The sequence below is a fragment of the Lolium rigidum genome, chromosome 1 (genome assembly GCF_022539505.1).
Source record: "Lolium rigidum isolate FL_2022 chromosome 1, APGP_CSIRO_Lrig_0.1, whole genome shotgun sequence".
In the NCBI taxonomy this organism is placed as follows: Eukaryota; Viridiplantae; Streptophyta; class Magnoliopsida; order Poales; family Poaceae; genus Lolium; species Lolium rigidum.
This window is the reverse complement of record NC_061508.1, coordinates 17,143,200-17,168,473: the sequence shown is the minus strand read 5'-3', so window position 1 is coordinate 17,168,473 and position 25,274 is coordinate 17,143,200. Positions and strand designations below refer to the sequence as shown.

Here is a 25,274-nt window from a genome sequence, read left to right as displayed (position 1 = left end):
GGTATGTAGCTGCTTGAGGAAGATCATCAAAGCAAACAAGAACACTAGTCGATGGTTAAACAGTGCAGCTTGCACGAAGAACGTTTGCTATATCAGGGCATGTACAACGTGGCGCTTAATTCGAGGCGCTAGGGAATAAATTCAGGAAATCCCAGTTTTTTTTTCAGCATCGATGCAAAGAATGGAGGCGGGCGCTTGAGAAAAACGCAAGAAAAACTTGGGCTAAATACGGACGCTACAGCATGGACAGGATTTGACTTTTTAGGCGCTTGGCAATGTACACGCCCTCAGACTCAGAGTAAACAAACCAGACTCCACAGACATGCAAAAATTAACAGCGCTGTAACACTCTTCATACTAAACCTAATTTCATTTAGGCCTGGAGTAGGCCATTGCGTACTAAGTACTCATTTTGAAGTGAAAAATAAATATTCATTTATGCCATGATGGCCCTTAGAATCATACGACAAGCCTTAATCTGTGGCAGGCTCAGATATAAAATGAATTGTCGACCAAATAATTGGATTCTCTTCATGCTAAAACTCGTTTAGTTTTTCGTTAAGACATTAGGTTCAGGTTATTCACATCTTTTTACTTTGCTAGCAATGACAATTCCAAGTGTCATGCATCAAAGCAGCCACTCTTTCACGTCTAGAGACGATATAAACTGCAGAGATACTGCCGAAATGCTAACAATATCAATAGCAAGCCATATATATAAACTTCCAATCAGATACACCAGAGAGCAATGGAAATTGGTGATGATGATAACTCAGACGATAGGGACTCAGAATCGTGATGCAAAGAACCTAGTCATACAAAAACCGGTCTCATACTAGAAATTCAAAGACATGTCATTCTCTGGTGTCTCTCCACCTTTGTAATAAACAGATAAAAGGCACTGGGTAAGATAACTACTGGTCGGTGATGGTCACTTCGACCTCGACACCAGGCTCAATAGTGATGGAGGTGATCTGCTTGACAACATCTGGGGAGCTGACGAGATCAATCACCCTCTTGTGCACCCGCATCTCAAACCGATCCCAGGTGTTGGTACCTGATTTAACAAAACACGAGGTTAGCATTTTGAAAGATGGAACTTCAGAATAGCTACAGCAAAAAATGTATGATCTGTGGCAGCCTGAGCATCAGTTTTAAAAAGCTCGATTTTGAAACATCAAATGTATCAGACAAAATCATATGGAATCATCATCTGCTCAGCCCATCCACACGATACAAAATTTTAAATCAGGCGCTAATGAACAACAAAACCTTACTGTAAGTAGTACTTTTAGAAACACTAGAAGAAATCGTTTGTATAGCAACAAACAAGCATTACAAAGGCTAATCATCAGTTTTAAAAAGCTCGATTTGTGATTCCTCAAAGAAAATCTCAGGAATAACTTGGTTTAGCATCATCTGATTAACCCATTACAGAACAAAGGTGTAAAAACTAGCAGCACAGTCTCATAGTAGAGACTGGGTACACAAATGGAGGTAATATGCAGGAAAAACAACAACTAAGGCATGGTCAGAAGTGCCGAGGTTCAGGATCACAAATAAATCAGTGGGTCGCCAGTAGCAATGAATGTACTTACTGCAGTTTAGCCCCTAGCTAACTTACTAGAATAACCAAAGCATCAGTTTTAAAAAGCTCGGTTTAAGGTACTTCAACGATGGAACATCTCAGTAGCATCTCCTTGTAACATCACATGCTCAGCTGATAATAAACGATTCCCCATGCAGACTCCATTCTACTTGAGATCACACCACACAACAGAACTACCACAAACATCCACAGCACAACAATACAGCGATGGCATGCTAAGCATCAGTTTTAAAAAGCTCGATTTTAGAGACATCAAAGACCGAAGAGATCTCAGCGGTCTAAATGTTTCACATCATCTGCTCAGCACATCATCACCACTAAACGGCCAAGAGAAACTATTTGACGATGCAACTACGTAAATGGAAATCTAACAGAGAGAGTCGCGGGAGAAGTAGGAGAGGAGGTCACCTTCTCCACAGGGGGACTTCCTGGTGGTGATGTTGAGCACCTTGGTGGGCATCCTGACGGGGCCCTTGACCCTGAGCAGCTTGTCCTTGGCTCCCTTCACCAGATCGGCGCAGACTGTGGACGAACACCGCGACACACGAAGAAAAGAATGCATCAGAGCAGAGTTACGCACGCGGAGAGATCTACGAGAACGAGAAAGGCAGGAAGAAAGATCATGGCGGGAAGGGACGGGTACCCTTCTCGAGGTTCTTGACGCTCTTGGAGGAGAGGGTGATGCGGATCCTGTGCTGCGGGTCCTGCGGGCCCTGGAACCCCTCCTTGCCGGCCTTCATCGGCGGCGCGTACGCCTCGGTCGCCATGGCTGCTGGTGGGGGCGGGAGGAGGAGGGGAGGAGGCGGCCGGCTCGAGGAGGGAGGGAGGGAGGGAGACGACGGCGGCGGCGCTGGGGTTAGGTTTTGCGGGACGATGAGGCACCGGGCTTAAGTAGAGGTTGGTGGGGACTGGCAGCTGCGGAGCTGGACCCTGGGCTGTAGCACCGGTCCAGCCCATAAGCCCAAGCCCGGTTTGGTTTGGCAATGTTTTTTTTACAACATTCTAATCTAACCTTTTTATATTCATTTTTTGAAATCAAAGTTACATCACCTAATAGAACAGGTAGGATCGAAGAGGTAAGATAGAAGCTGGGGGATTGTCAATCCAAGTGGATTAAGCAGAACCTCTAGACATTTTTACTAACTCATGAGCTACACTATTAGCTTCCTTAGGTAGAATTTTAATAAAATCATGTGCTAGATGGTAACAATCATCGGAGATCCCGTCCGCAACTCCATGACTGATCTTCCCATTTTCATAGTCTCAATCATTTTCATGCAGTCTGAGTTCATGATGATACATTGATACCATTGCATCCAATAGATTGGGCTAACTCCAAGCCATGTTTTAATAATCTTAGTCGTCAATACATCAAAAGCGTGATCAATCCTTGTATTGCATGCAGCCATAAAACACCCTGAGCTGTCTCGGATAACAACACCCGTCATGCCTTTCAGATTGTCTTCATCAAACGCAGAAATAGTATGTGATGGCATGTGAAATTCTACATGAATCAAAAATGGAGGATTGTAGAAATCGTTTGGTTACACCACACAGTACATACCATAATTGTCATAGACACATAGAATTTTTTTCTAAAAGATATAGCCACTTGCTCGAAATCCTATGGTATTATTGTATAGGAATTAGGAAAGCAATAAATAAGAATTTTGGAGTATTCGATCCTTTGAATCAAATGGCCTTTATAAAAAATATATGGGAAAAAATCCTATGGGTAAGAATCCTACAAATTATTTTTTGAAATCATTTGAATCAAACAAACCCTAAACATTTTATCTGAGTAATAAAGCTTCGGTCATTTCGCTCAAAAAAAATTTAAAAAAAATGTTGAATGTTCACAGGTAAAAAATAACTACCAAAGCCAAAAAAAAAAAGAGTAAGCACCATCTGTATCCGGACCCAAAAAATCAAGATTGGAAAAGGATGTTGTCCTGATCCCGTACATCTAAAAATCTCCCTAATTATAGATCCAACCTCCATTACTTCGCTAAATACTCTAGATGAATCCAGTGACATAGAAATATATTGAAGACTGACTGCCAAAGGGCATCATCATAAGAGGAGACAAAATCACAAGCACACTAGATAAGCACACTAACCAAGAAATATATTGAAGCATAACTGTAAGAGGATATAAAGTCACAAACTTAAGGGGGCAATTGTGATCGAAATCCAACACAAATACAACAAGTGGACATGTTCGGAATTATAAACTGCCGGTACGAAATGGTGACAAATAAACTAAAGTATTGAACTCTGCTTGTAAGTACCTTGTACTAAAAGGTTTTGAGAGAGAAATACATATATCACATACATTGTATGAAAAACAAGAAGGCATGCACTCAGTTTGTCTTTCGGTGCAGAATACACACTGGCATACACTTGGACGAGAGTTTACAGTTTCAGGCATCATAGCTAATTTTAGTTACATTTTGCTAATTACTTCAGAAATTTTTAAGAAGCGAGTACACAAGCATCCGGAGTTTCTAATTAGTGTAGAAAGAATGATGATGGATCCAACGTATCAGGCCGTCGGCATACCACACATGTTTGCAAACAGTACAAGGTCCACGACAGCTATTAAAACCATGATATCTCACATATTCATGGTTATATGGGTAACACGGCTCTTTCAGATGTTACAACACAGTTAATTCTCCTTTCGGGCAAGGAGACTCATGTAATGTGTATGCATCTGAGCACTCAAGAAGACACACAGGAACTGCAGACAGCGGTACTGTAAGATCTCTTATCTTTGGAATGGTATTGGCGCACGCCCTGGCCATGTTTCGATCTTCTCAAAGTACTTGACAGGGACGACACCATCGAATCCCTCCGTCAAAATCACCTTGTTGTCAGAAATGTACAGCTTCATCCCATCTGAGAAACAAAATCAGTAATCAAATACTAGCCTTTAGTGAGATGATGAATGGGGTACTCAAATTATTTGTGGCAATTTAAATGCGGCGTTGATACCTTGCATTGCCTTGTTGACATCCAAATATATCAAGATATTAGCACTCCGCCTCATACCTGAAGAAGACAAAGTGATAGTTCATGAGAATGTAGTGGTGGAAGAAACATTAGAGCACAAACAAATAGCGAACAGTATGAGTTGATGCACCCAAACAATGGAACAACAGATATTATCGGAAGTAAAATAGATTTGCAGCAGAAGCACAAATTATTCAAGAACCTTCAGCACAGATTTTACTAGGAGAACTGCCTTAGTTTCTCTACTTGTTCCGGAGGAATAAACTCAATTATAGTATGTTAATAATCGTAAGTCATACCGCTAATCACTTCACCATCTGAAGGTAAGCCACTTGAGAAATGAACGTGTAACCTTGCCATACGTTTTAACCCAGATTGCAAGATTGAATCGAGATTTTTCCTGTAAGTTCCATGGACACAAACTTTGGATAAAAGGAATTAGCACAAACAAGGTACCATTCAGGAGAGGAAGCAAACACGAGATTTAATATCATATACCTGAGACTTCATCAGCTGATACAATTGGTTTCAACAAGCTCTCTGAAGTAACAGTCTGCAATGGGTTTACAAGATTATTATAAATGAAACTTGATTGATTCCACTAAGCTGGATAGAACACAATTCACTTGATGAGAAAATGAAACTAACAGACAGAAATGACACACCACACATGGTAAGACAACAGAAAAAACTAGTCTCCGAGATATTCCAACTTGTAACGAGAAAGCATTGAAATTATGTATCTTTAAATCAAAGTAGGGACATTACCTCAAACACTGAATTGTACAAGTAAAAACAACAAATGCAAGCGTTTTCTTACTTGGGGTCAGATATCATTTCTTCAAAACATACGCAGAAGCTATGAATATTGCCATTTGTTGGTGCTAAGGCATCTTAAGTTTGCAAAAGCTAGGCATCAGATAAGACAGAAGCATCTTAACTGTTAATGTGGCAGTTGAACTGAAGTGTGACTGGAGAATCTATACTATTAAAACGCTAGTGGTGGTGATGGTTGGTACGTCTCTCTACCGATCAAGCACGAATAAAAATTTCTCACGGTGAAAAAAATGGAAACAAAGTTTCCGTCACCACGAACAAGTCCGCTCTGGTCCTGCACAAATCAAATGCTCACGGTGAAATAATCCGGAAGAAAACCGATGTTTCCATCCTCACAAACGAGAGGAGAAGAAAACCAGTCCTGATAATCGATCCCTATCCCGAACCTGCTCCCTTCCTGCGATCCCCAGGCAATCAGAACCACACACACACACACCTCCCGCCGAGCCACCTCCACCGCCCCGCTCGCCCAGCTCCGGCAGCACCTCCACCGTCCCGCGTGCCGCCCCGCATACCACCTTCCCCATTTCCCGTGTCGCCTGTCCCATGCCCAGGCACGCTGCCTCCCATCCGCCATGGTCAACTGCCAACCGCCAGAAAGCTTCATCCATGGCAACTGCCGATCGTGGAGGTCGTGGTGGTTACCTCCTCAACCAATAGAAAAAGTATGATCCCTCCCTGTACTCTCCTATTGTCGCACGTCTCCATTGCTTCACATCCTCGATCATTCTCCTCCCTCGAGTCTGGTGCCCAGAGCCTGTGGACCAGAACAGCAGCCGTCGGCTCATTCTTCCGCACCCTGGATTGCAGTCTTCCCCTCCACCTGCAGCGCCTTGCTCGCAAAGCTGGTCGATTTGGTGACGCAGTGGACGCAGCTATTTAGTGTGTGTAACAGTGACCATCTTGTTTTCTCACTGCCATGGCACGGTTCTTTTTTCTTGAAGTGGTTTGAAACTTTGAATCAATTAGTTTATAGCTTAGCTAACTACGGTTTTATCATAATAATGGGATTTTGGTCCTTTTTGCCTGCTGCATACACACGAGTTCTTTCATGTTCTACGTGTTCAGGTTCCTGAAATTTTTATCATTATTTGTAGGTCCTGCTGCTAAGAAGCAGTGGGCAACTCCTAAGGAAACACAGTCATCAGTGAAGAAGGAAGGTAACCACCAGATATGTTAGCTCACTAGATCTCTTGTACCAGGAGCTCTTATCCTCTCTTAGACATGTGATTGGGATTTTCATGGATGAGAGGTTTCTCTTTTTGAGAAGTCCTTATTGATTATTAACAGTTTTGAGCTCATTTAGTTTATTAGCTATCATCTATTTAGCGTGTGATATGAATGAATCTGCAGTTGGTTACGACGTCTGAGCTTGCTTCTGTCTGTGCTGCAGTTAGCTGCGTCATCATAGTCGTTCGCCTCCTTCACACCGCCCTCGTCACTCGGTCCAGATCAATTTCTCCTCCCAGGTAATAATCTTCAATAATCCTGTAAGCTTAACTTCATGCTGAATAATATGCACTCAAAATTACAACAGACTTCTGAGCAAGGGGAAAAGAGAGTTATTATATTTTGTGAGAGCAGACCCACGTCATGTGAGTGATCCTTCCACTTGAATGATAGGAAATACATGTTAACTTTGAGGAGACAAAACTACTATTGTTGTACAGATAGTTAAGTTTCTTTAGACCTTAAGTTTTGTTTTATTTTTGAAGTATATTAAGTTGAAGTGCACCGTTTGGCACGGCTCTTGGTTCTGTGTACACTTTGGGATCTTGATTTCTGTTTTCTTGTGAGAAATGTTAGCAGTTAGCTATCCAAAGAGAAATGGTAGCTCTTATATATAGATGTCTAAAGACTGAACTGATAGATGAATCTTTACATAGGTAGGGTGAGGAACCATATATCTCTATTAGTGTGTTGCTGAAGAAATAAAAATTTACACAAAACTACAAATATTTCAAGTTTCTTTTCAATGCTAATTGTTTCATCTCATGTCCCTGTTAGCTTCTTCCATTGTCGCTTGTTTGTACTGTGCATTTTCTGAAGTTATACTTGAAAAGTGGCAGTCGCTGGTGGACAAGTTGAAGATGATGGCAAGGAGGTTGCATCTGATCACAGGTCCCAGGAGTGGCATTGGTTGAGTAGGTGTTCGAGTTGTAATGGAGTCCCTGTGTGGACTTGTCTATCCTGTTTCCTGGTAGTGTGTTTTGGTGGTGTAATTTTTCCTACTTGCACTTGTTTTTTCTCTTTTGTGCCGCTTGGCAGAACTGGTAACCCCAGATGTATTCAGACATGTGTGTTGCTTTCATAAAAAAAGCAGGGCCTATCAGGTCTTTCCTCTACAAAATTTATACTTGAAACGAATTAAAAGCAATTTCCATTTATACTTCCAGGTTTGATTTGCTATGCTTGAACAAAACCCAACCAAGCATTGGAAACATCTTTTTCTTGTTATTTCCTACTGGCTATCAGCGTTTTCTGCAATTGTTATACGTATTTGTTTCCAGTGTGCTTCAAGTGAGAGAATGCATGAACAGCCCTGTAGTCCAAGACCAGATCAACACTTATCACTCGGTTTCCTCAGTTGGTATTGATAGCATCAATCCTCAGATCACAACTCCATCATCAGAAGTTAAAGATGATGTACCATCAATCTCAGAGTCTGGGGTACATCTACACACCCTGTTTCATGTGGTACATTATTAACAGTTGTATAACTTCTGATGTGTCTTTTACTGGCAGCTACTGAGCTATGCGAAAACAAGAACATCGAACGAACAAGCTCTGCCTGCAAATGCAGTGCTTGGCAAAGATCTTACAAGTAACCTCTAGGTTTAGCACGATGTTGCACTGTTGGGTTAGTTGTCAAGAGGATTAATCATTCAATGATGGCTCAGAGTGTTGGGATATAATACCTCTCCATCTATATATTCTTCTTCTAATCTTAATTTTGAGCCATGCATGACTCTGTTACAATGTTTTTTTTTCCTGTGGAGCGGCAAAAGAAGCATTTGATTGTTACTCAATTTGTTTAGCAGCGTCGTCGTCGGGATGCACTATGCATAAGTTCTTAATTCTTTGGATGTTGAATCAGGTTAGCACATACCAAAGGTGCTGCCACACATATATATATACACCCAGGGAATGGCACGATATTTTCATGACAGCTCAGGAGCTTGCAGCAGAGTGCCACAAAAGAAGACAAATTGTAGCAAATCCTAACTACTGTGGTGAAAACTATATAGAGTAACCTACATATAATGGGATACACAGGGTCACTGCCATCGACAGGTAGAAATCTAGTCCATAAAAAAACAGGTAGAAATCTGTAGTGCGGATCGGTTGGGCTTGTTGCTCCGTGGCCACGCACAAGTATCCTGCTAGCATTATTCTTTGGCTAAGAGAAAATTAGTTAGGGTTTAATTTATGTTCATATTCATACCTTTTATTGGATTGTACTTAAAACAGAGTGGAATATTAATGGTTTCGGAATACCATGTGACCTTTTTATACATGTGGAGTTCACTTACATTTTTCTGAAACGCAGTGAGAGAAAAGAAAACTTTAGCAGCTGTGGCAATGCAAGGGCATTCAACTAGTATATTACAACAGCTGAATAGCGACATCGAAGAAGACACTCTCGAGCCGTAGCGAACACACATGATGACATGCATTGCAACTTCTCTTTACTAGTTCAGACAAACAAGGGACCTAGCGATATCGTTCTTAATTGACTAGTTAACCATAGCAAAATTGCCACTGAATACAATACTGCAGGAAGCATTTACATCTTGAGCTAAAGCATGTAATGTCTGATATGGAGAGCCCATAGAAAGAGGTTTGATGCATGACAGTACTATTGCTCCTTTTTATATCCGATCCTCTCAGCAGTTATGGAAAACAAAAAAAAAGATAGCATGGCAGATGATCATGGACAGGATATAAATACTTAGCATAGTATGGTGCTCGGAACACAGAATACATCAGTGCTCAGGCAGAGAACTTACTGTCACCGTGTGCCCCTGGTTTGCTCGAATCAGCAGCTCCCCGTCTTCCTCCAACAGGCTGAACCTCTGCTTGTTATCCCGCCTGACCGCCTACACGATGAAGGGGCAACATTCAGTTCGTCACGTTGAACGCCCACTCATGACATCGAAGTATTTGTGGAAAACTCAATGGGAACTAGTGAGACATGCGGCATTCTGAGATTTCCCAATGCGATCTCACGATGCAGACTAGCAAGTCTACCAAAGATGTAACACGCAGCCAGGCAGGGGTTCAGTGCATTGCAAGTTTCTCTAATGTTCAGCAAGAATAACAGGAAGACTTGAGGGGATGGCTATTTTACCTCCCTGATTTCGTCCACCGTGTGGGCCTTGAGGGGAACCCTGGCGAAGGTCTGCAGGCTGAGGCCGAGCAGGTCGCGCACCCGCACGTAGCCGTCGCTCCTCATGTCCAGCCGCAGCTCCGACGCCATGTGCCGCAGGACCCGCGTCCTGCTTAGAAGCAACAGTGAGCAGCGAGCACCCGGATAGCGATTTGCGAGGAGTTGGGGTTGTGTGACGGTGTTACAGGAGACGGCCGAGGGCGTCGATGCGGTCGCTGCCGTCTCCGCCGCCACGGCCGCCGGATCGCCGCCCGCCGCCGCCGCGCGGGTGGTGCGGGGAGGCGGAGGCGGCGGCGCTGGAGCGGTAGCCGGCGGAGGAGGAGGAGGAGGAGGGGTTCATGGTGGGCGGCGGGCGAGGGGAGAGGGCGGAGAGGTGCAGGAGGAGGAGGCCGCGCAGCGGGGAGACGACGGCCGGCAGCGCTCTCATAGGCGGGCCGCGCGGCGGTCGGAGAGTTGAGCACGACGTGCGGACTCTGGCTCTGGTTTGGGCCGGATCCGGCTGCGGCTGGACTAGTCGGGGAATTTTACATTTTGCCCCTTTTTACTCGGTACTTCTACAATTTGCCCCTTTAAAGTTATTCTAGATTGTTATGTTTGTTTTGAGGATAATAAAGCGAAAAGTCGTGGACAAAAATACCCCCGCGTACACCGCCGTAATTCCTCTCCTTGCACGGCGGCGCTTGCAAACCGCATCATCTCTCACCGGCCACCGCCACTGTTGCTCGGCTCCTCCTCGATGCCGCTTGAAGGCAACCAAGTGCTCCGGCGAGAGGTACTCCGATAAGCTCAACCAGCAATTATCACTCAGCGCGACCGCGACCATGCCTTGTATTTTATCATATCCTCCGCCGCTGCCAATGTCTGGCCATAGTCGGGCTGCTCCTTGCCAGATGAGGTCGAAAGGGAGACCAGGGGAGCCGCGCGGTCTCAGCAGCACGTCGACGACATCTAGGGAAGGTGGCGATATGTTTCGACTGTGCTGGCGACCTGCACCGGCCACCGCTACTCCACACGACACGACGGATTTGGTGCAGTGTTTTCAGTGTCCCGAATGGATTCAAGGATATCATAGATGGATTTGGAAGGGCGACAAACCTATAGGAACATATATGGAAAGTATCGGAATGGTTCCGGAAAGTTTTGGATTTTTCGGTTGTACCAGAAAAATCCGGAAGGGGGAGGAATCCACCTAGCCTAGGGCCAGGTCGGCCGGCTGGCTGCCGTGGCCGAGTGGGAGAGGGAAAAAGTCCCCCTCCACTCGGTTTGGAAGTGGGCGGGAGGAGTTTTCCTTTTCCTCTTCCAATTCACTTGGGGTTCCTTATTTGGTTCCAATTAACAATTTGCGTTCCAAGGTAAGATCAGTTGTTATCACTTGGAGACGACATCGTCAAGCCGTACGTGTGCATCACCTCGGAGCCATCGCACAAGCGACAGACTTGATCAAGTTGGATCGCGAAGATTGAACGGGTCGTGATCGTCTACATCGGCACCAACCATTAAGATTCACGCACCCGATTTACAATGGTACGCAAATCATGTTATCACATTGTTACATGCTATCGCATCGTTACATGCATCTCCTAGATCAGATCTTGGTGGTTTATTCGTTGTTGCATAGGAATTTTTTTCTATGCTACGAAACCCTACAGGAGGAGTTGTCGAGCAACAAAAGCATCGTCTAAAGGGAGAAACGCCGCACCACTAGTTCGATGCGGGCGACGCTGTTCGTGTTGGGCACTCGAGGCAGGTCGGGGGAGGCAGAGGGAAGTGGAAAAAGAGGCGTCGAAGGAGAGGAACATGTGGTGGACATGGGCGCTAGAGGGGGTGGGAGCTAACAGGTGGTGGAGATGTGTGATGCAGGGGCGACGACGTGGAAGAAGCTCTGTTGTAAATCCTGCTTTGCAGGTCACGTGTTTGATCAAGTTAACCGAGACATTTCAGGTTGCCCCAGTATGTCTCAAAGGGCAAATTGCAGAAGCAGCGGGTAAAATGGGGCAAAAAATCATTAAGTCCAAAGTAATAATAGAGGCCAAATCCTAGACCTACCAAGTAAAGAGGGGACAAAAATAAAATTCCACTATGCCAGGAATAAGTTTTATTTTTCTTTACAAAATGCCCCTGGATAAGAACGAAATTACAGGATCTTTTTGCCAATGAGTCGTACATTCGCAGTTTCCTCCCTTCGTTTTTCTATCCTCTCCCCAATTCGCGACGGAGCGGCCTAGGGTTTGCGCCGCACCGCCGTCCACTCCCTCCGGCCGCCTCGCTCTGAGCGCCGACTTGCCCTCAGCGACACCGGCTGCCTCGCCGCTCACCCTACGAGCCCTGCACCTCCAGGCGACCCGCGCCGCTGGTCCCGTCTGGCACCCAGCCCGCCTTGCCGGACGGGGGCGCCGCGCATCTCGACGCCGAGGCCCCCCTCTCCGAACAAGATCGACGTCCTGCCGCCGTCCAGTTCGCCCGGAAGTCCCTCCGCCCCCAGCTCGCCGTCAAGTTCTCCGTCCCGGTAGCTGTCCAGCTCGCCTGACAGATTAGGTCGCCGCGAGCTACCCAGGAGGTCGCGGTCCAAGTCCCACTGACGCCCCTCTGCTCCCGAAGGTCTACTAAAGGTAAATTGTTTCGGCGTGCTTGTATCTCCCTGTTAGCGTGGATGTATGAATGAATATAGCCCGTGGAGGGAAATGCAGATAACCATCCTTCTTAGCATATCCATTTTTCTGCTTGAAATTCTTCTGCTAGCAAAAGCAGCAAAAAAAAATTCTGTTTGAAATTGTCCAGTAAAAGACAACATATCCAACAAATGAGTGTCGCGGAGATGCGCATGCTGCGTTGGATGTGCGGCCATACAAGAAAGGACCGGATTAGGAACGAGGTAATTCGTGATAGGCTAGGGGTGGCACCGATCGATGAGAAGCTAGTCCAACACCGACTAAGGTGGTTTGGGCATATCCAGCGGAGGCCTCCAGAAGCTCCCGTTAACAGTGGAACTCTAAAGAGTATGGAGGAGACTAGAAGGGGTAGAGGACGACCAAAGTTGACGTGGGCGGAGGCGATAAAAAGAGACCTGAGGGATTGGAATGTACCTAAAGTCTTGGCTCTTGATAGGACTGCATGGAGATCAGCGATCCATGTGCCGGAACCTTAGTCACTCGCTTCTTTTCTCTTTCCTTTTTCCCCTTTTTTTCCTTCTTTTTTTTTTCTTTTTTCTTTTTCTTTATGTCTCCTTGTTTTGGTTCTCTTTTCTGTTGGGTTTCTTATCTAGCCTACCCCAACTTGCTTGGGAAAAAGGCTTTGATGTTGTTGTTGCGTTTGAAATTGTCCTGCTAGCAAGAACATCATGTAATGAAATTGTCTGACTATTTATGCATGTATGTGTACGGGTGAAGCAAGAACAGCATGCATGCTTTTTGTAGATGTTACAAAATTTTAATGCATGGCATTGAATATCAGTGAGCAAAAAAAAAACAATTTGAACTAAAACCATGACACTTGTTATGGATCGGGAGGGAGTACATATTTTTGATTGTTTCATGAGCAATTTTCTTTTAATGTTTCAACTTGATTTTCTCGGTAACTTGTTTGAATAAACAGTCCAAAACACAACAATTCCATCTATCGTAAACATTAGGCAAATGGGTCCAGGGGTATTTCAGATTTTGCACTGTTCACCACTGAAGTAAGCTGTCATTCTATTATCCTTTCCAAACAGGCAGCTTCTTTCAATGGCTTATTTTCACTGTTATACGGGGCTTGCCTGGACAGCCGGCGTATGCCCAAGCTTAATTAGATTTAAACCCACTTGTATAACAAATTATAGGAAGAACTATCAGAAGTAACTGGTTCCGTCCATTTCTTGTGTTTAATCTTTATCTATTTTATCATACAATGGATGAATTGTGTGAAATTTCATCTTCAACTTAACCTGTATATATTCTCGATTAAATGAAAATGAAATACATATGCATAGTTGAATATTTGATATATTCTCGATTAAACGAAAATGAACTGCATCTGCATAGTTGAATATTTTGAAAGAGGAAGGAACTTTGTGAAATATATTTTCCATTGCTAGAATGTAATGTTTTCTTCTTCTAAATGCAGTGTCTTCACTCATCACGGGACAACTTACAGAGCATGGCAGAGGGTGGTATTGTAGTGGCCATTTGCCAACACGGCGGGGAGTTCACTTCTGGTCCCAATGGGAATTTGATCTACAAAGGAGGAGAAGCACACGCTGTTGACGTCTCTCGGGAGATGTCACTGGACAGCTTCAAGGATGAGGTGTCTAAGGTGTTCCATGTGGATGTCACTGATATGTCGTTCAAGTACTTCCTTCCGAACAATAACAGAACGCTCATCACAGTCTCATGTGATAGAGATTTGCAACGGATGGTTGATTTTACTGCTAGTGCTGCGCAAGTAGATGTTTTTGTGATCAGTAGAGTGGAGAACAGGTATGTCCTGTTCTATCTTCCTGTCTTACCTTTTTATAGTTCATTTACAAGAGCTAATATCAAGCATGTCCTGATGTGATGGACTTTTTTTATATACTGGGTAATTAGGAGTATCATAGCGTACACTGGAGCATCCACTGTTAAAGCTGGATCTAATGCACACGGTGACAAAAGGAAAAGGCCAACTTCCAAGAACAAGTAGGTGGCACTATGCCGGTTGTCTTTCTCCGATGTTATAACTCTTCCACATTACACTCAGTGTTCTCTGTCTCTCTCCAGGGCATCCAAGAGTAACAAGAAGACCCCTAATGTTACCGGTGCTGCAATTCAAGCTAATACCCATGATGTCAATCAACCAGGACCGGTGGTTGCATTAAATGATTACAACGAGTACAAAACTAATCTTAACATGGTTACCACATCTTTGCATTTCTGCTGTGCCATTGGTTACTATGTTGTACTTACTAACTATTATGAGATGTACCTTGGTTATGATCTATTGTGCCCTTCAAAAGATAAAGCAGAGAATTTAGAGTCCCTTTTTTTTTGTCAAGTGGCATAATCTGCAGTCAGTTAAATATATGCCTACCGGTGCTGCAATTCCAGCTAATACCCATGATGTCAATCAACCGTGACCAATGGTTGCATTACATGATTACAACGAGTACAGAACTAATCTTAACATGGTTACCACATCTTTGCATTTCTGCTGTGCCATTGGTTACTACGTTGTACTTACTAACTATTATGAGATGTATCTTGGTTATGATCTGTTGTGCCCTTCAAAAGATAAAGCAGAAAAATTAGAGTCCCTTTTTTATTGTAAAGTGGCATAATCTGCAGTCAGTTAAATATATGCCTACTTCAAGAGATGTAGTTTGTTTGAAGTTGTAGTTGGCATATCAAATCGTCTGCCTACCTCATTGGCTGGTGTTTGTAGTTTTGCCACTAACGGGCCATGCATTTTATTTATATTTGCTGAAATTTCTAGAATTTAAATCTTGCCAGTAGCATGGTTTATACAGCATCATTTGTGTTTAAGAAACAGATTATATCTCTGATAATTAGTTAAGCCATGCACACGTAATATTATTACCATATACTCTTATGTGCATCTTCATTACTTTGGTACCACCCCTTGTTACTTACAGGCATCTTCACAAGTTTGTTAATGCCCCTTTCTGTTAATTATGGGAACTGCTAATGCATACCTACTAAGCTACTTCTATCCCACCTTGTAGCTATTTCTCTTACCTAGTTCTCCATATGCCACTCTCTGGCTGACAATGTTATTTTAATGGTTTCATGCCCTAGTTGCATCCGTTGCCTGATCTGTTTTTTTTTCTTTTTGCCTGATCTGTTTTCAGTCTTTGTATTTTGTAGTTGCTGCTAATTTAGCTTTTTTTACTTCCGTTCTTGGCGAGACCAGGGATTTTCAAGTAGAATTTGGGCGTGATGATGCCTTTGCTACCACAGCTGAAGCTGTTTCCTCTGCTCCAGATGTCTTGAATCAGGATAAGCTTGCTCTCGTTGACATGCAAAGGTAGTTACCTACTCAAGTTATGTCATCTGTACTTTGCAAAGTTCGTATAATTATAAGTTTCACAGATGCCTACATGGCTTTTGCAGGGAACCAACTGAGATTTTTGATGATGCAATCAATCCATATGATGGTTCTGAGATCATAATTGATCCTCCACAGGAGCTTACCAGTAATCCTACTGTGTTCTGGGATGGCATTATTAAAGGTGTTGGTCAAGAATTTGACAATGTGAAGGATTTTCGAGCTCAGTTGTGCAAATACGCCATTGGGAAAGGATTTGTGTACAGATTCATCAAGAATGAAACCACTCGTGTTACTGTAAAGTGTGTTGGGGATGGCTGTCCCTGGCGATTGCATGCATCTGAGTCATCTCGCAACAAAAAGTTTGTCATCAAGAAAATGACTGATGAGCACACGTGTGGAGGAGAAGGTGGAGAGGGTCAGCGACGTGCAACAAGGCAGTGGCTGACTACCATCATTAAGGAGAAACTGCGTGAGAACTCTTCGCTCAAGCCGAAGGACCTTGTCAAGGAAATATATGAAGAATATGGAGTTCTGCTGACCTATTCACAGGTTTGGCGAGGTAGAGAAGTGGCGCAGAAGGAGATGTTTCATGTCATGAGGGAGACATTCGGCCATTTGCCCTGGTATCGGGATAGGCTTTTCCAGACCAACCCAGGGAGTTCACTTGAGTTGTCTCAAACGGCCGATACACGCCGTGTTTTTTTTGCATTCCATGCTTCTTTGCACGGTTTTGCAAATGGGTGTAAGCCCCTCCTGTTTCTTGACAAGGTTCCACTCAAAGCGACAAATGAGTACAAGTTGCTAGTTGCCGCTGCGGTTGACGCGGATGATGGTATCTTTCCAGTGGCATTTAATGCGGTTGAAGATGACAATTATGATAGCTGGGTTTGGTTCTTGATGCAGCTGAGGATGGCTCTTCAATATCATAACTACGCATTCAATTCTATGACATTCTTGTCCAATGGACAAAAGGGTCTGGATGCTGCTGTCCCGCATGTGTTTGAAGATAGCCACCACGCCTTTTGTTTGCATCATATCATGGAGGAATTCAAAGGAGAGCTGAAGAAGGGGCCATGGTCGCAACAGATAAGAGATGCGATGGTTGAAGATTTTACTCGTGCAGCCCAAGCATGCAGCATTGATGAATTTAATGCATCAATTGAGAGCATAAGGAATATATCCACTGAGGCTGCCGACTGGATCATTGCGAGTAAGCCAGAGCATTGGTCAGATGCCTTCTTCACAGGCTGTCGGTATGACCATTTCTCCTCAAACATTGTTGATGCATTTAATAACTGGATACCGACAAAGAAGGAGGGGTCAATGGTGCTGATGATAGACTCTCTTCGAATAAAAATAACGGAGGTAATGGAAGCGAGGCGTGAAGCCTGCAAGTCATGGGAAGGGCCTTTAACACCTTCCATGGATTACAAAGCGCAGGATGAGCTGTCGAAGGCTGGAAAGCTGACAGTGCTGTGCTCTTCTGAGACTGTGTTTGAAGTGAGGGGCAACGGTATCTTTGTTGTTAATCTTGCAAATTGGGAATGCAGCTGTCGGAGGTGGCAACTTTCTGGCCTCCCTTGTATGCATGCTGTTGCTGTGTTTAACAGGATTGGACGGTCGTTCTATGACTACTGCTCGAAGTATTTTAGAATAGAGAGCTACCATTTGACATACTCAGGAACAATCTTCCCAATTCCTGACATGGATACCTTTGATTTTAGTGCTGGGGCGACGATCCCACCTCCCAAGCCACGGACATCAGATAAACCGAGAAGGAAGAGGTTTAACCCCAACAAGGTAACCACTCTTATACGGCTCTGTAGCAGGTGCAAGCAAGCAGGCCACAATAAGGCAACATGTGAAGCTCTTCTGTAGGCAAAGGAAACTCTCATCTGCAGAATGTATAGCAGGTATATCTTGTCTCTTTCCATGTAATCTTGCTGAAGCAGTGACATGTTAATTAGTGTATGGAAATCCCCAATGATCAGAATAGATTACAGTACAGAGAGCTCGACATTCACTAAAAATCTATGTCGGGTACCATGCCTTCCATTAAAAAGATTGATAGGAGAAAGTCTACTTTTGGTGGCAAAACTATTGTCCCAGTTTAATTTTCACCCCGACTCTAATGCCATTTAACTTGCACCCTGAACTCCTACTCCCTCCGGTCTGGTATTCAGGGCTTCTAGTGAAAATCTATTTGTTCCAAAACACCTAAGGAATAAGGCCCGCTTTGGTTTAATCACCTAATTAATCGCGTCCTATAATTACTCCTAGCGGCAGCCTGTGGCTCTCTCTCTCCTTTTTTAGGCTGTGTGAAAACTTTCTCTCTACATGCAGATGTGAAAAGGAATCTGCATGCATGGATCGCTCGTTCTCTCACTTTCCTCTTCCTTATTGCTCATCTGAGACGAAACGTTCCTGTACCATGATATAAAAGCCACACCGACGGCCATGGCCACCCCAATCCTTCATCAACTAACCATCGCTGATGGCCGTGTTGTCGGAGGAGGGCGAAGGCGTGCCATTTGCATCAATATCTTGCAAGATAAACCAGAAAGTTTTCATGTTAAGATAAACCATAAAGGTTTCATGCACAAATTCTGGAAAATGTAAAAATATTTCACAAACTTACGCATGCTTATATCATGGCCGAACCCTCTTCTCCCACCTTGGTCACTACTTTTGGCTTGCACAAACGACGAGCTTCCGATCCCATCTAAACAACAATACACAATCATCTAAACATTAACATGATCAAAAACGTGAATTGATCTGGCACATACCCATATTGCCACCCATGCCACTACTCCTGGCATGCTGGAAAAAGGCAGAGGAGGTGTCGATTCTGAAGGCGCCGCCAAGATTCAACGGAGGGTCCGCCATGACGACGCCGCTTGCCCGAGATAATTGCCGGCGACCACTCAGTCCCACTCGCCGCACGACGTGAACTGGCTCGCTGCCGCTTCCGCTCGCAGTTCCTGCGCCACTCCCGCTTGAAGTCCCGGCCGCGGAGCCGCCAGAGAAGATGCTGCTGATCCCGCCGACGAGGGAGGAACCGTGCGGCCGCATCAGCCCAACGCAACGCACAGGGTTCTCCGGTGGAACGACAGAGCGCATCACGTCCCTCTGCTCAAGCGGCTATCTGAAGGTCGTTGGTGCTCGTAGCCCAACTAAACCTAACTGTGGAGGTCGCCGCAAACTGAACTATCTTGGCCTAGCGCCATTGTTGGAAGTGAGAGAGAGAGAGATGGAGGGGATGAATGGAATCGGTTTGTGGAGATCTGATGGACTACTTATGAAAGGAATTGGCGCGGCTATATACTCAAATGCTAATTGCGCGCGTTGTTTTGGAGTTTTCGCGGGAGGACGAAGAAGGAATTGGCGCGCGCGGTTAGGAAAACTTTGGAGGGAGAAGGAAACTTTGCTGGATTTGGAATCTGACCAATGCATGCCCGATAATTTTGGCTAGGACTTCTTTCTCTGCATGCTGCGCATGCAAACCAGAAATTCCGTGGTGGGCCAGAATGCCTGTTCGTTGCCCTCCTTAATAGCGATCCCTAACCAGAAAATCTTAACAACAAAGCTGGTTGGTGGATACGTACAAGATGAGGAGCCAGTAGCCTTGCACCTTGGTCGCGCTGCTACGTCTAATAACCCCTGAATACCGGACCGGAGGGAGTAGAAGAAGAGCAATGGGCCCCATTCCCCAACTTGAAGTGTTATTCTCCACCTGGCCATTCTAGATGGTTTCTTCTCCTCTCCTTTTCTCTGTTCAGCCCCATAACAACCCCAAATTCATGCAGGGAACATTGTGATACTCTCGCGTAGAGGATAAGTAGTCTCTGGCCAGATCTGTGGCTATTGGTGGACGAAGGGGCTAGATTTGGGCACCAACTGACCATATCTGTCTGGGAGATGACAACAATCGTGAAGGATGCATCATTGCCTGCATCGACGGGGGAGGTGTGGCAGTGAAGTGTTGGGACGATTAGAGAATGCGTTATTTCTTCCACAGGGGATGCGGTGGCAAAATTTATGATTTATCAGTCACGCCACAGAACTGCCCACAAAGCCAGTCTTGGTAGGCCCAGTTTGAACAGCTTTGATCATTGAGAGGTTGAACATGTTAAATGGTATTGGAGTTCTTGATACGAGTTAAATCGAGGCAATAGTCAAGGGACCAAAGGCTCAGAAGCTATGTCGTAGGGAGTATTAGAGGGACTAAAACATTGCATAGCATTTATGTCAGTTTGAACTAGCTGTTTTTCTTCGGTAAAATCAATCTGGTTTTCTGGAATTTTGAATGCCTGTGAACCACCAGATTGTATCGTTTGTGTGCATTTGTTTTCTCTCACGGTATCCTATTGCTGAACTAACTGCTTTCCACTAGTAGCACGGAGGACCATACTTATGAAAGGAGTTCAGGCGTATGCGATTTGCTTGGCTAACCGAACATTTTTTTTTTTTACCGTTGCAGGTTCACTAAGGGGTCTGATGCGGTGAAGAACTTATGATGGTGCATGCTGTGTCTGGATGGAAGTGGGGAGACGATGAGACATAAATCGTTATCATTTTGTTTATATGAAGTTCTTTAGCAATGGATTAGAGATGCTGACAAGGGGCTAAGTACCTTTGGAAAGTGTCAGCTGAAATCAGAGTAGATGGATTAGAGATGCTGATAAGGGTCTAAGTACCTTTGAACAGTGTCAGCTGAAAACAGAGTAGATGGTGGTTAGCCCAGTTTATTTATATCTGTAGGTTGGTGGTAAGTAGTGTTAAAAAGCTAAGATGCAAGTCTAGTCCCATGGTTATCATTATCGTTGTATGTCTATGTGAGAGTGGTCTTTTCTTCTCTAGATCTGTGTACCGGCTGTGCTTACATTTAAGCAGCAGTCATGGTTATTTTGTCCAACTGCCACTGCAATATAGCCGCAGCCTGCATATTGTTGTTTATGTTTGTCGTCAGTTGTCGATCTGGAGCATATATAGGTATTGGAGCATTCAAGTTGTGGTTTCTTGTGAATGTGCCACCTGCGGTCTGCGGACGGTGGTAGTTTTCTTGGTCGATCAATTTCGCAATCTGTGTAGATGTGAGATAGGAAGAAACATGTAACGTTCCGCCTCTGGCCAAGGGTCTACGCTGTTGGACAGAACCGAGCAATTTTAGTTATCTACTACTACCTCCATCCCAGGCTTATGGCTTATATTTTTCAGAAAATTAAACGAAGTAAAGTTTGACCAAATTTTTAGAAGAATTTATGAACAAATATGATATTTTGTAGGTATCATATGAAAATATATTTCATTATCAATCTAATGATATTGATTTTATACTTTTTATATTAATAATTTTTGATAAAAATCTAGTCAAACTTAATATTGTTTGACTTTCTGAAAAAAAAAATATAGGCCTTAAACCTTAGGATGGAGGTAGTATTGAGAATTTAAGATCATGAACATGGTCCATCGACCTCTGCTCTGTGTTCTGTTACGACGTCATGTGTCTCGGCAGTAGATTTTTAGAACTGCGCCGATGATTCTCTCCATCACTGTGTCTGCAGCGAGTGTTGTGAAATGACAGAGCTTGAACTGAAGTCTGGATCCCGAGAAGTTTTGAAGATGGTGCTCCTGTTATGTTACTACGAATGGAATCCTCATTTGACCAGCTCGCTGTGTAAATTAGTCTCTCTTTGTATCGTTTTGTTTTCTGACTTGTAATACGAGACAGTTGTAACATCAAGTTAAGTCTACAACAAGTGGGAGAGGCAGCTTCTTGAACAGCATTTATCCTGGCGGCCATACTCTCCAGCTAGTTCCGTGGCCATCCCACCCATCATTCACCCAAAACTACTCTTGTATCTTTCTTCTTTCTGTTTTTTTTTTCTTGAAAATCAACACCACGATTAAGATCTCCCTTCATGGTCGAAGGTGACCTCGTTCAATAATCGCCGTCCTAGGTTGATTTCACTCAAAATCCAAAATGGAGCTGATTAGCTTCGCCCACTCCCATCAGGGATTACTTCCAGATATGCATGCTGCAGGTCAGCTGCTAGGGCAAGAGCCTTGCAGCACGCTATAGTGTCCAGTGTGGCACCATTGAAGTTCATGATCATCCAGGCAAACTACAGCGACAGTCCCTCTGGTTTATGTTCTTGGGGATGTACGGCACCATTAAAATTAAATTGATCTTCGTAGTATTGCAAAGGGGGTGCAACGATCAGCTGTGGTAGGGGACGAGCGAGGAGCCGCTAGCACCCCATGCCACGGCAGTCTCAAGTTCACACAGGAAATCGGTAGACAAACAATGGACTCCGAAAAATCTCCCATATACTGAAACTGGAGTCACAGTTCTGTTTGCTGAAGGAGAAAGGGTTCTACAGTTCAGTACAAAGATCAAGAAACACAATCCAATATTGCATAGTTGTTTGAGACGATATGGTTTGCAACAGATACAAGCAAGCAGATTGCGTAAGATCAAACGAATTTCAGTGTGGCAAGCAAACGATGTCTCCTCTCCATAGTGTGATGTGCCCAGTGCCCTGGTTGCAATCAAACCCTGACTACGGCAGGCATTACTTGGTCTTCACCTTTTCGCTTTGATGGATTGCTGCGCAGATCCTCTTCCAGCTCCTTGCGGCAATCAGCGTTGGTATCACAACCCATGAACTGTTTGCGCCGATGAAATATGCCCAGAAGTAGAATGGGCTGACCCAGAAGTTGAAGCCATCCAGGTAGGCGGTAATGAAGTAGACCAAGCATCCGTAGAGCTGACCCAGACATACAGTGAACTGGAGGATATGGCTATAGGACTTCCCAGATCCAATTGCATAGCTACAAGCAGGAAACTTGTGGTGAGATAAAATAAAAGGCTACGCAATCAAAATTACAACAACTGCGAAATAAAACTTCATACAAACTATGTGGGGTATATACTTCTGCTAAACATGAAGAAAATGAGCCTGCCACTTTTGGAATAAACTCCCCACTGAAAATGTTAAGACGAGATTGGTCACACCTTTGAAACAAGTTCTAGATATAATGCTACTGCCTTGTGTAGTTGTGTTGCTATGCTTTGCAGTTGAAATGGTTTAGTAGGGGACAACCTAAAAACAAAAAAAGTAACTGACACTTCGGGTATTCAGATGTACCATTGATTTTTTGAACCACATGTATTTTCTGAGAAGATAATCAATCGGTAAACGGTATGTTTTGAAAAATCAACAGCTATACTAAGTTGATGGAGCTTATAGGTTATAGTCATGGCGTTTTAAAGGTCGCCAAAATTCTGTTAAATTGTGTTTATTTCAGGGAACCTATCACATCTTCATCTAGTCAACCAGTCAAATCATCATTATGCATGTTTGCTTAAGGGCCAGCAAAACTATCCACAAGGGAGGACATCTAAACACACTTCATTTATTCATGAATTCTGCAATTTGCAGGCATTGCACTATTGTTCCAGCCTATAGTCATGCAGATACAACTCTAGTGGCCACTAATGCAGCACACAATACTTACTGACTGCAGCATGATCCAGTAGCCCGTCACATGAAATTCTGCTTATCAAGGTCTCGACGTCTCGACGATTTAGTAGCACACACAGATTTTGTTTTATAATGTTATTTCTATGACCCTAATATTGCCTCCACATTCAGTGAAACACCCAATTCGTCATGATTCCAGTTAATTTCAGGGGCCACTAAAACTATCCACAAGGGAGCACATGGAAATACACTTCGCTTGTTTGTGAATTCTGTATTGTTTCAGCATCTTATCACGAAGTTATACAACACTAGTGAGTGTTAACGCAGGACACACTACTTGCAGACCTGAGCATAATCCCATCGATCTACATATATGCTCTCTTGAAGCATCTATCAGTAGCCCGTCACATCAAATTCTGCTTATCAAGGTTTCGGATGATCATAAGATGAAAGAAAGCATACACTGCAAGCAGCGAAGCAGGGCCTTCCAGCACAGCCGTGATTCCTTCGACCGTGACTGTGGCGGTGTCCCTGGCGACGTATCTGGAGTCGCCTTTGCTGTACTCCTTCCCTGGACAATTACAGAAAAGACGGCGCAACCTCAAAACTCCACACATTGGTTGATCCAGAGCTGAAGTACAGAGATCGATGTGGGAAGCGGGAGGCGACTTACAGACTTCATCGAAGTAATTGGGGTTGTTCTTGGAGAAGAAATCCGGGGTGAAGACGAAGGGCCCCTCGATGAGGATGTGCGTCAAGCCGGTGAACGCCCACCAGCACATGAGCAGGCGGTCGGCCTTGGATAGTCGGCGGCATCTTCCTGCGAGAAGAAGGGATCTTGGGTCGGGAGAGGGAGGTGGACGGAAGGAGGGATCTTGAAGAGGTGGGGTTGGGGTGTACCGGAGACGAGCCAGACGGCGAGGAGGACGAAGACGGAGGTGCCGAGGTAGCCCGCGAGGATCTCGAGCTGGGAGAGGCGCAGCGGCACGTAGCCCGGGAGCAGGAGCTCCGCCGGCGCGTAGGGGTGGGCGGCCATTGCCGTCTCAGACAGGTTTCGATCTGGATTCGGAGATGGTGAGAGACGAATACAGACCAAGAGAAAATGACAAAAAACTACCACAATTGTGCCATAGATGACGCGGAACTACCAAATGGGACACGATTGTCACATGACTACCATGTTTGGAGCAGGGTCGTGACGCGGAGCACTGATTGAACGGATCAAGCGTGCTAACCATGTTTCTGGCAGCCCTGGCCCACCGTCGGAGCCGACGTGGCTAGCGGTCGACGGACGGCCGTTAGGGCGCGCGTTAGGGCGATGTTTTAAGGCGTTGGTCGGGTCGTCTCCTTCCTCTCTCCTTTCTCTCCGTTCCGTCGCATCGGAGCGGTCGCCGCCGACTTAGATCTCCGCCGCCGCAGGGACGGACGGCCATGGTTTCGTGGGGTGACGGCGAGGATTCCTCTTCGGAGCGAGCTCCTCGGCGGCGATGTGAGTCCTCAACTTATCGTTGTCATAATTTGGGCAAATTGCGGGGTTAGGAATTGGGGGAATTTTGATTTTGAGGAGGATTTAGGCTGATTCTTCTTTGTTTTTTCGAACTGCTAGAGTGTGAACACTACCTACGACTCGATTTCCGCGGTTTAGGCGATGATGGTGCATGTACTCGTGACTTGCAAGCATGGTGTTGTAGTCTGCTCGATTTGTAGCATTTGATGGTTGCTTTGGACGGGGAGGAGGTTCTTAGGGTGTGCGGGGCATGATGGAGAACCAGCTTGTGATTTTCTTCTGTGGTTAGATGGTGAGTGGCCACCGCACTTCGGAAATCATTGGCAAAGTTGTGGGATTTGTATGGACAAGAGAAGCAAGGCAGGGGTTAATGATGGTCCGGACAACATGGAGAAGAGGTTCAAG

General features: G+C 44.7%; 4 protein-coding genes, 1 non-coding gene and 2 pseudogenes across 5 annotated transcripts; 1 reads left to right on the top strand and 6 right to left on the bottom strand.

Moving 5' to 3' along the window:
• Nucleotides 1–687: 687 nt before the first annotated feature.
• LOC124668174 (40S ribosomal protein S20-like) lies at nt 688–2,421 on the bottom strand. The gene is made up of 3 exons (XM_047205356.1): nt 2,253–2,421; nt 2,018–2,131; nt 688–1,057 (listed from the first exon to the last, which is right to left on the bottom strand). Exons 1-3 carry the CDS (start codon nt 2,374–2,376, stop codon nt 915–917), a joined length of 381 nt encoding a protein of 126 aa, XP_047061312.1. The 5' UTR covers nt 2,377–2,421; the 3' UTR covers nt 688–914.
• On the bottom strand, nt 1,346–1,425 carry LOC124685479. The gene has a single exon (XR_006997472.1). It is a non-coding gene; the product is annotated as a small nucleolar RNA SNORD36 (small nucleolar RNA).
• LOC124685485 lies at nt 1,635–1,718 on the bottom strand (annotated as a pseudogene).
• On the bottom strand, nt 1,826–1,911 carry LOC124685482 (annotated as a pseudogene).
• A 1,789-nt stretch (nt 2,422–4,210) lies between the features above and the next one.
• On the bottom strand, nt 4,211–10,278 carry LOC124668163 (tRNA 2'-phosphotransferase 1-like). Its single transcript, XM_047205351.1, has 7 exons — nt 10,037–10,278; nt 9,813–9,960; nt 9,472–9,561; nt 5,123–5,177; nt 4,924–5,046; nt 4,607–4,663; nt 4,211–4,510 (listed from the first exon to the last, which is right to left on the bottom strand). Exons 1-7 carry the CDS (start codon nt 10,276–10,278, stop codon nt 4,380–4,382), a joined length of 846 nt encoding a protein of 281 aa, XP_047061307.1. The 3' UTR covers nt 4,211–4,379.
• Nucleotides 10,279–12,243: 1,965 nt separating this feature from the next.
• Nucleotides 12,244–20,895, top strand: LOC124684990. Its single transcript, XM_047219259.1, has 7 exons — nt 12,244–12,460; nt 13,953–14,305; nt 14,414–14,503; nt 14,585–14,695; nt 15,735–15,848; nt 15,935–17,785; nt 20,356–20,895. Exons 2-6 carry the CDS (start codon nt 13,986–13,988, stop codon nt 17,748–17,750), a joined length of 2,451 nt encoding a protein of 816 aa, XP_047075215.1. The 5' UTR covers nt 12,244–12,460; nt 13,953–13,985; the 3' UTR covers nt 17,751–17,785; nt 20,356–20,895.
• A 1,322-nt stretch (nt 20,896–22,217) lies between these two features.
• On the bottom strand, nt 22,218–24,413 carry LOC124668152 (probable 3-beta-hydroxysteroid-Delta(8),Delta(7)-isomerase). Its single transcript, XM_047205341.1, has 4 exons — nt 24,263–24,413; nt 24,036–24,182; nt 23,825–23,933; nt 22,218–22,709 (listed from the first exon to the last, which is right to left on the bottom strand). The coding sequence occupies exons 1-4, from the start codon at nt 24,396–24,398 to the stop codon at nt 22,451–22,453; spliced, it is 651 nt and encodes a 216-aa protein (XP_047061297.1). The 5' UTR covers nt 24,399–24,413; the 3' UTR covers nt 22,218–22,450.
• Nucleotides 24,414–25,274: the final 861 nt, after the last annotated feature.

Excerpts from the sequence above, each read along its gene's own strand:
- LOC124668174 (XM_047205356.1), bottom strand. The coding sequence starts at position 2,376 with ATGGCGACCGAGGCGTACGCGCCGCCGATGAAGGCCGGCAAGGAGGGG. Across the intron at positions 2,132-2,252 it reads CGTCAAGAACCTCGAGAAGG|TCTGCGCCGATCTGGTGAAG; the intron begins GTACCCGTCCCT and ends GTTCGTCCACAG. Across the intron at positions 1,058-2,017 it reads GAAGTCCCCCTGTGGAGAAG|GTACCAACACCTGGGATCGG; the intron begins GTGACCTCCTCT and ends TTGTTAAATCAG.
- LOC124668163 (XM_047205351.1), bottom strand. The coding sequence starts at position 10,278 with ATGAGAGCGCTGCCGGCCGTCGTCTCCCCGCTGCGCGGCCTCCTCCTC. Across the intron at positions 5,178-9,471 it reads ACCAGGGGCACACGGTGACA|ACTGTTACTTCAGAGAGCTT; the intron begins GTAAGTTCTCTG and ends AACCCATTGCAG. Across the intron at positions 4,664-4,923 it reads AGATGGTGAAGTGATTAGCG|GTATGAGGCGGAGTGCTAAT; the intron begins GTATGACTTACG and ends TGTCTTCTTCAG.
- LOC124684990 (XM_047219259.1), top strand. The coding sequence starts at position 13,986 with ATGGCAGAGGGTGGTATTGTAGTGGCCATTTGCCAACACGGCGGGGAG. Across the intron at positions 14,306-14,413 it reads ATCAGTAGAGTGGAGAACAG|GAGTATCATAGCGTACACTG; the intron begins GTATGTCCTGTT and ends CTGGGTAATTAG. Across the intron at positions 15,849-15,934 it reads GCTCTCGTTGACATGCAAAG|GGAACCAACTGAGATTTTTG; the intron begins GTAGTTACCTAC and ends TGGCTTTTGCAG.
- LOC124668152 (XM_047205341.1), bottom strand. The coding sequence starts at position 24,398 with ATGGCCGCCCACCCCTACGCGCCGGCGGAGCTCCTGCTCCCGGGCTAC. Across the intron at positions 24,183-24,262 it reads CGCCGTCTGGCTCGTCTCCG|GAAGATGCCGCCGACTATCC; the intron begins GTACACCCCAAC and ends TTCTTCTCGCAG. Across the intron at positions 23,934-24,035 it reads CAATTACTTCGATGAAGTCT|GGAAGGAGTACAGCAAAGGC; the intron begins GTAAGTCGCCTC and ends GTAATTGTCCAG.